This window comes from Poeciliopsis prolifica, unplaced genomic scaffold, assembly GCF_027474105.1.
Source record: "Poeciliopsis prolifica strain line A6 unplaced genomic scaffold, Auburn_PproV2 SCAFFOLD014, whole genome shotgun sequence".
NCBI classification, from domain to species: Eukaryota; Metazoa; Chordata; class Actinopteri; order Cyprinodontiformes; family Poeciliidae; genus Poeciliopsis; species Poeciliopsis prolifica.
In genome coordinates, this window is record NW_026562389.1 from 11612064 (window position 1) to 11621262 (window position 9199).

The 9199-nt window shown below is 46.2% G+C and overlaps 1 protein-coding gene across 1 annotated transcript; it reads left to right on the forward strand.

Moving 5' to 3' along the window:
* The first annotated feature begins 467 nt into the window (after positions 1–467).
* Positions 468–5081, forward strand: rnf214 (ring finger protein 214). The gene is made up of 6 exons (XM_055039454.1): positions 468–822; positions 1454–1683; positions 1752–1885; positions 2981–3209; positions 3907–4116; positions 4284–5081. Exons 1-6 carry the CDS (start codon positions 669–671, stop codon positions 4971–4973), a joined length of 1647 nt encoding a protein of 548 aa, XP_054895429.1. The 5' UTR covers positions 468–668; the 3' UTR covers positions 4974–5081.
* Positions 5082–9199: the final 4118 nt, after the last annotated feature.

The following is a 9199-nucleotide window of genomic DNA, read 5'->3' on the forward strand; positions in this document are numbered from 1 at the left end:
AGAGTTTGTGTCCAGGATGTGTGGGTTCCCAGTCCATGTTAAAGTTGAACCTCATTATTAATTTAACCCAAATGTTTCTGCAGAGGTTGTGGCTGGATGGTCAGATCATGAAGAAATGAATTGAGGGACAGACAGAAATGTTTGTATAGACAGAAAAACGCATTGAGATCAGATCCCTCCCTGATCCTCCATGTGGAATGAATCCGATTAGCTGCATAAAGGAAAGTTTTCTGGAAGTTAACAGTTTCATATTTAACCTCATCCCATAACTTTTGTCTTTTTCATTTCTAATTTAATGATTTCTTTAGCTAGAACATGCCGACCATATCCAAGATGTGTTAAAAACGTTCTCTTGTAATCAGTTTTATAATGTGACAACCGTTTCATTACTTCTGAATTCAATAATGTTATAGACGATCTTTGTTCCGTAACGTCCTAACGGTAAAGGTATTTCCGCCGGACCTTTTTTAGGGAAGCACAAACATCCGTCTGGGCAACTGACGGAAACTGTCAACTATGTGTTGAAATAGTTAAAATAATCGGGTTTAGTTTTTCAAAAGCGTTTCTTAAGGCGAAGATAAATCCCTCGGACACATCCACCAGGCGGATGGACCGGGAGCTTGACGCGCTGTCGTCAGCGGAAGTTGTTTTTGTAGTTCGGACGGAGCATGTATGCTAGCTGGGAGACAGCTGACAGCTGGAAGAGCATGTTAGCTAGCTGGGAAGCAGCTGCTCCCGGTGAGCAGCAGCCGGGGAACCCGGTCCAGGAGGAGGACATGGACCTGGACCTGGACCTGGAGTTGGCTAAAATGACGATCGAAGGTAAAACCTCGGCGTTCATGTCAGAAGAATGTGTTTGCAGTCCGCTTCCGGTTCCGTTTGATATCTAGAGAAGAAAAAAAACTTCCAGACTGTTGTTGACATTTTCTCATCATGTCGTCAAACTGAACGTAAACAACTTTTGCCAAGTAGAATTAAAGACTTTGTTAAAAAAAAAAAAAAAAGCTTCATCACGTTTCTTCCTGATTCTATTAAATTAATTTTAATGTGTTAAATAAGTAGCAGAATCTCTGCTTCGTTTTATGGATACAATAAAGTTTCACTCATTGGAAAATGTTTCCAAAGATGCTCATAAACATGAACTGGAAACTTAATGAAACTTGTGAACATTATTTCTGGTAATATTTGTGATTATGGCACACAACTAAAGAAAACCTCCGATCCAGTTAATCAGACCAATAAATACAACATTCTCAGTACAGATGCATGAATGTTATTGCTTACAAATTTATAACTGTAGGCGTGCAAGGTAATTGTGAAAGAAATTACTTTATCTGTCATGTATGGAAGATTTAGTGGAAGAAAGAAAAAAGGATGAACAATAAAGTCAGATAAAAGCAATGTTTTTCCTTTATCTGGAAATTGATTGGTTGAACCGTCCGTCTCGTCCCAGACCTGATCTTTAAGGTCCAGGCTGTGCAGACGGACAGCACCACGACGGACACCGGCGTCAACACGGAGCCAGACTGGGAGAGCCAGGTGGCCGCCGTGTTCCAGTTCGGCTCCCAGCTGAAGGAGCGCTACGAGCGTCTGCAGAGGGAGCAGGAGGAGGAGAAGGAGGTGCAGGAGAGGCACAAAGTTCAACTGAAGAAGAGGAGGGAGGAAGGCATCCGGCAGCACCAGGTGACCCAGACCGGCTTCGACCCGCCGCTGCTGCTGTTCTGCTGGGTTCTGACCGTTTGTTGTTCCAGGCTCTGCTGGAGAAACTGGAGTCGCTGCGGGTGAAGCTGCAGCTCAACAACTCCAAGGCCACCAGGAAAAACTTCGAGAGCAAGAAACGGGAGCTGCTGACGGAGAGGAACCGAGCGGAGGAGGAAAGGAACAGGTGAGGAGCCGTCTGAGGTCCCGTCTGCTTCCTCAAAGTTTCCTTCTGCAGGTGGAACTGTTTACAGACGGGATCCGGTCTGCAGCAGCGGGACAGTCTGCAGCAGCAGCAGGACAGTCTGCAGCAGCAGCAGGACAGTCTGCAGCAGCAGCAGGACAGTCTGCAGCAGCAGCGGGACAGTCTGCAGCAGCAGGACAGTCTGCAGCAGCAGGACAGTCTGCAGCAGCAGGACAGTCTGCAGCAGCGGGACAGTCCGCAGCAGCGGGACAGTCTGCAGCAGCGGGACAGTCTGCAGCTGCAGGACAGTCTGCAGCAGCAGTGGGACAGTCTGCAGCTGCAGGGCAGTCTGCAGCAGCAGGACAGTCTACAGCAGCAGGACAGTCTGCAGCAGCGGGACAGTCTGCAGCAGCAGCGGGACAGTCTGCAGCAGCAGCAGGACAGTCTGCAGCAGCAGGACAGTCTGCAGCAGCAGTGGGACAGTCTGCAGCTGCAGGGCAGTCTGCAGCAGCGGGACAGTCTGCTGCACTTCCGATGAACAGTCTGGCTCAAATCTTAAAGAAAGAATCACTGATCCATGTTTTTCACTACCGATGTCTGGGGTTTAATATCCGCTGATACAGAAAACCAACTTCATTTACTTAAAATGTTTCTGTTTTTAAACGCCAACATAAATATCCTGAATTATATTTGATAAACTAAATATTTAAACACTAAATCAACTTCATTCTGTTCAGTCAGCAGAAAAACAGACAATATAGAATATGTAATAAAGGAACACAAACTGACTGAAATAAAAGGTTAATAAGTTGCAATTAACCTTTCAAGTGAGTCAGAAAGTGAAATTATGCTGAATAAAAATCATGTAAATAAATAATAAAGCATAGAATTAGACTGAATAGATTGGGCACATTTTCTCTGAAACCCAATCTAGAATGTTTTTCACTATCGGGATCGATATCAGATCAGTGCATCTTTAGTCTTCAAACAGATTTTCAAGTAGATGTATGTCTGGACTTTGACTAGGCCATTCTGACACAATGCTTTGATGTGAAGCCTCACGGTGTAACCATGTGACCCGGCCTGTTCCTCCGTCAGACTGGCGAAGGAGCTGGAGGAGAGCGACAGGAAGCTGTCGGCGCTGGACGAGGAGCAGGGCGAGGAGCAGCGGCGCTGGGCGGAGGAGCTGCAGCAGCTGAGGAGGGAGATGGAGCGGCTGAAGAAGGAGGCGGCCAAAGCCCAGCTGCAGGCCCTCCGGGACGAGATCGCCGCCGTGGAGAAGCAGAGAGACGGCGCCATGTCCCGCATCGAGGCCTGGCTCAAAGAGGTCCGGATGCTTCACTTCTCCCAGCTGTACAATCAGAATTGGAGCCAGGATGCAAGAATTATTGTTTATTTTTGGAAATAATTCCGAATATTGGCAAACAAAAAGAAAAACAATCCTGATTCATCAAAAAGCAAAAACTGGTTAATTGATTTAATGAGTTAATCGGCCAGAACTGCTTTCTGTACTTAATCTGCATATTTAATCTGCTCAAATTAAATGTGACAGATTTTGTCAAAAAGACAAAATGTGTCAGCATGTACTGTCTCTTTAAGAGACAGTGTCTCTTTAAGAGACAGTACATGCTGAAGGTTTCCAGCAACACTAAAAAAAACTAATTTTTATCAAGAATTCCTTGTTTAATTTCTAGAGCAACAATTTACTACAAAAATATAAGACAAAACTGGATGGAGGGTAACTTTCAGTGAGACAGAATCTTATTTTAGGTCAATAATTCCTTAATATTCTCGTCCCACTGGCAGATTATTTCAGAAATAATCTAACTTTTTTATCAATATTAAGGAATTATTAGCCTAAAATAAGCTCCTCTATCTCACGAAAAGTTCGTTTACTTGAAATAAGACAAATTTAAGATATTTGCACCAGAAACTAAAAGTTTTTTTTTTTTTTGTGTTTTTGCCATTCAGAAACATCCAGACTTCCTAAATGCTGTTCTTTCATCCCTGCTTGTCTCCTCTAGGTGGCGCAGTACCTGAACACCCTGCGGGTGGAGTTCCCTCAGCAGTACCACCACGACCGGGGGAAGTGGGAGAAGAAGGAGGGTCTGGTCCGGAAGAGCCAGGCGGAGCTGCAGAGCCGCTTCCAGGAGGTTCTGCAGCAGCTGCAGCAGGGTCGCGAGTTGGACTCCCTGCCCAGGATCAACGTGCCGACGCTGCCGCACGTCCCCACGGTGAGACGCTCGGTCCTGAACGGGGAGGAAATGTTGGAACTCCAACAAGACATGAACCTGTTCAATCCGACTCCAACGTCTGGCGCCCCCCGGTGGGGCACCCGGCGGCCTCCTGGGGGCGCCGTCCCAGCTCCTGTCTGACTAACTCAGCGTTCCTGTCTCCTCAGGCCGACCTCAAGTTCAGACAGGTGATGCAGGCGGTGACGCAGCCGCCCCCCCAGTACCCGCTCTACCAGCCCCCCCTCCCACACTACTACCCGCCCCGCCACAGACACCCCCACCCGCGCCACCCCCTGCACCGCGGCGCCTTCCACCCTCCTCCTCACATGCACTACCCCCCTCCTCACCACCAGGCTCCGCCCCCTTTCCACACCCCGGCGAGGGCGACGCCCCCTCCCAGCCTGTCCCCGTCCCCGCCGGTCCAACCCGTGGGCCCGTCCCCGCCCCCCGCCGCGCCGTCGGCCCCGGCGGAGAAGCTGGAGAAGGTTCTGGAGAAGCTGGGGGCCCGGTTCCCGCAGTGCGGCAAGCCGCAGCTGATGTCGCTGCTGCAGCAGGTGAAGAGTTCCCGCGGGACGCTGGCCGGGATGTCGGTGGAGGACCTGATGGAGCAGGTCGGCTTCAAGCTGAGCCAGAGCGAGCGCTCGGCGCTGGGGCCCATCGGCCGGCCCGCCCCGGGGCCCATCCAGAGGCCCCCGCCCCCCGCCGGGCCCCGCAAGCTCTGCCTCATGTGCCAGAACCATGTGGACCCGGAGAACCGGCACCCGCTGTCCTGCTCACACACCATCCACAGAGACTGCATCCAGATGTGGCTCCAGTCCAGCAAGAACAACTCCTGTCCCTTCTGTCCGGGCCAGTAACGGACCGGACCGGACCGGACCGGACCCGGACCGGACCGGACCCGGACCGGACCCGGACCAGACCGGACCCGGACCGGACCCGTATTGGATGGCTTTTCGGTTCTGTTTCTTTGAATTTTTATTTCATGTTTTATGTTTTGATTCCAGTTTTTCATTTGAACCCAGAAGCCCTGAAGATCAGTGACCTTATTGATGTCACTAATTCGTTAATAAATGATCAACTTTAACAAGAAAAAGATCCATTCTGGTGATTTCTGATCGGTTTTAGATGAGCTCAGGTTTTGGACCGGGCAGCGTTTTAGCTCCATATCATGTTATCATTTATTCCCTCATCAAACAAACCTGGACTATTCAGAGAAATGCTTTCATCTCCATGGCAACTGTTCAGTGGGAAATCACCTGGGTGGATCTAACCCAGCAGAACATCACTTCCCTCCTCGGTTCCTTCAGACTAGCCAGCAGCAATTAGCAAACACCTGGTGGATCAGCTGAGCTCATTATAGGAGCAACTGGTCAGAGCAATGCTAGTAAAAACATTCAAGGGTCAATAGAGAAGCCATGTTTGACTTCCTGAAGGCAGAATAGGAGCTTCTTAAAGAGACAGGCTTCATTTCAAAGAGTCAAATTACTTTTAAGTCATGTTTGATATTTAATATAAAACATAACTTTAATGTAACTGAATGTGAAAATCCTGATTCGTGTTCAGAGAATCAGTTTCTATTGTGAGGACTTGTTAGTATGCTGCCCCCTGCTGACCAACAGAGAGAAACTCCGTGGCATCGAGTTTCATTAGGACCTAAATCTGTTTCTTCTTTAATTCAATGGAAACATTTTCGTTTCCGTTTCAGCTGAGCTTCCAGTTTTTGCTGTTAAAGATGGCCGCCGTGTGTTTAACGCTCCTGCTCTGTGTGTGTGTGTGTGTGTGTGCGTGTGTCTGTGTCTGTGTGTGTGTGTGTGTGTGTGTCTGTGTGTGGGTGTGTGTGTGTGCGTGCGTGTGTGTGTGTGTGTAGGTGTGCATTTGTGTGTGCGTGTGTGTGTGTGTGTGTGTGTGTGTGTGTGTGTGTGTGTGTGTGTGTGTGTGTGTGTGTGTGTGTGTGTGTGTGTGTGTGTTATGGATCGGCTCGTCTCCAGGGTCTTGCTGATGCTCTGCTGTGTCTCCTGTGGCAGCTCTAATGTCGGTGTGATTTACAGACCGCTGGACAAACAAGCATCATTACTGCAGCCTGTAAACGCGGCCCTGACTGACTGCTTCCAAAATGCGGAGTGGGGACCCTCAGGGTCCCTTACGAGGCTCCCGCCGGACCCCTGCATGAAACGGGAGAGTTTTATTTGACTGTTAATTCACCAGAGGGTTGAGTCTGGATCTGTGATCCAGGATGGAGTTAAAGGGAACGTCGGCCATAAAACACACCTGTAAAAACCAAACGGGGAGAAACGAGAAACGCCTCCTCTGATCGGCCACTTTGGGTAATTGAGCCCTCAGAGTCTCATTTCCTCACATAACAGGAGGATCAGGGAGTTATTTACTGCTGCATCTTTAAACCTGGGGAGAGAATCATTATTTGGAAAAGAAAAAACTGATTTTCTCATTAACTGAGCAACTGGCCACTGACAGACCCAGGGGTGGGCTAAAGGGGCCAAAGGACCTCGCTGTTGTTTGATAAACCCGTAAAATATCTGATCTTTTCATTTAGTTTTACTTCTTCCATTCCTTCTTCACATAGACCAGAGATCTGCAGCCATTTTGCCTCTGAGCTAAATAAACAAAATTCAGAGTCTGAAATGTCATGTGACCTTTCAGATCTAAAGTTTTCCTTCTATCATAAAACCTTTAAATGATACATTTTCTTCTATGAGATGTTGATATTTATGGAAAATATCAACAAACTCATTTTTCCATCCTGATAAGAAAAACAATCACAAACATATTCCAAGCAAATGTTCGTGCCATTCTACTTTGAAAGTTTAAAAATTAATCTGCTACTTTATTATTAAAAATCTTTAGACAAAAAGTCATCAAGACCCGGCGTGGAACATCCAAAGAGCCACTTGTGGCTCTGGAGCCTCAGGTTGCAAACCGCTGACAGAAACCAATGGATGTAGATGTTAATGTCAGCATCTTCTTAGTTTATAAACTCATTTAAACTTATTTCTGATGTTTTCCTGCAGCAGATTCTTGGGTTTGCTGGATGTTCCAGGCTTGGAGTCGTTAAAGATCTGCAATAAAAACATCCAGAGTTTCAGGAAAGTGCAGAGAAATCGATGGCAAGTTTGAGATCAACGTTGTGCAACATTCAGCAGAACATCTGCAACGATCAGAGTCTGAAGAGGAATATAATTATGTTAATAGTTAAAAATGATGTTTGGTTGGTTCGCACTAAGATATGATTTAACCTAAACGAAATGGACTGGGCCAAATGGGTCCATCTGACCTAGAGGTCAGGAAGGAATTCAGATTTGGAGAGACGTGGAAGAACAATCACTAAAGAGAGGAAAGATGTTAGTTTAAGTTGTTGTGCAAGAAAGTTCTGGCTCCTGTTCGGCTGCAAAGGAACCGGGTCGGAGCCCGAGACTTGGGAAAGATTCTCTGTTGGACAGATAAGGAACAAACAACTCGACTAATTGTTCTCTGATGATTTGACTCCAGGACGTCAAACCATAAATCCAGAGTCCAAACTGAGCCTGACTGGAGGATGAAAACAAACCGCTTTACGGCAGGCAGCGTGTTCTGATCCGGGCGGGTCGGGAGCAAAACAAGGATCTGCTGCTGGGCCCTGAAGCACAATGCGGCCCCCTGCTGGCCCTGCAGAGGAACTACAGGAAACAATTATATAAAGACGTGACTTGGATCAATATTTCGGGATGTCACGATGTGGATGCTTCACTAAATGCAATGACAAAAGCAAAGGAATAACACAAAGACAGGCGCAGAATAAGAAACATGCATTAAAATTAGTCTGACATATAATAAAATCATCTACTTGAATGTTTATGAGGGAGTATTGATAAGAAATAAATCAAAGTTCAGCAGCATAAAAAAGCCTAAATAAATTGATCTTTATAATATAAACTTGTATTGTAATTTCATTCACTCTTTCTCTGCAAATTGTTACAAATTCAAAAACAACAAAATAAAAGCAACATTTTCTATGAGGTTTGTGTAATTTTATGAATAAAATCTGAAACTAATGTGAAGTATTCCCACGGTTTGAATTCCTGCAGGTTGGACCTTCAAGCAGAGGAAACGCAGCTGAGCTTCACATCCTGATTCAGTTCAGTGGACCCAGTGGACCAGAATCAGCAGACGATCCAAACCAACAGACTGTGACATAAACAACGTTTACAGATGTTAGTTTTCACCTCGACAATCTCCCCAAATTCTGCAACTTGTGCATCTTTTTCTACCAAACTTTTTCTTTCCACTCAACTTTCCATTGATATGCTGGGACGTCCTGCAGCCGGGCCTTTTGGTGACGTTTCCTCTTTGTGGATCTTTGTTCTCTAGCAGCTAAATGTTCTTCTGAAATGGTTATTTAGTTTGGAGAAAAATATTTAACTTGCTAACTAAATGTTTAGCTAGCAGGCTAAGTGTTTAACTTGCTAACTAAATGTTTAGCTAGCAGGCTAAGTGTTTAGCCTGCTAGCTAAACACTTATATTAACTGAATGTTAATATATTTAAAATATTTATCTCCAAACTAAATATTGAATATGTAAGTTAAATATATAGCTAGCAAGCTAACATGTAGCTTGCTAGCTATATATTTAGCTTGAAGCTAAGTATTTAGCCGTGATGACCGGTTTGGAATCTTGGAACAGAAACAAAACGTTTCCTGCTGACATAACGTTCAGTCCTGGACAAAATGTGAATGTAGAGTTTGATCTGAATATTAAATGTGTGTGTGTGTGTGTGTGTGTGTGTGTGTGTGTGTGTGTGTGTGTGTGTGTGTGTGTGTGTGTGTGTGTCTGAAGGCCTCGCTGGAAGATGAATGGTGTTTATCAGTGCGGCTCTTTGACCAGGGCGTCGTCTAATTACCTTTTTTCTTAAAGGTTGGATTTATTAGCATCAGTCATCGCTGTTGTTACATCAATTAATGCTGTTGACGGGTCACCGGACCCCCATGCCCCTCTACCCCCCTATCCCCCTTACCCCCCCCCCCACATGCTCCACCCTTCAGAAACAGAAGACCCTCCTCTCTCTCTCTCTCTCTCTCTCTCTCTCTCTCT

What these genes read in the sequence shown, in the direction of transcription:
- rnf214 (XM_055039454.1), top strand. Translation starts at nt 669, where the DNA reads ATGTATGCTAGCTGGGAGACAGCTGACAGCTGGAAGAGCATGTTAGCT. An exon ending in AAGGCATCCGGCAGCACCAG is followed by an intron (nt 1,684 to 1,751) that starts GTGACCCAGACC and finishes TTGTTGTTCCAG; the next exon opens with GCTCTGCTGGAGAAACTGGA. An exon ending in GCGGAGGAGGAAAGGAACAG is followed by an intron (nt 1,886 to 2,980) that starts GTGAGGAGCCGT and finishes TTCCTCCGTCAG; the next exon opens with ACTGGCGAAGGAGCTGGAGG.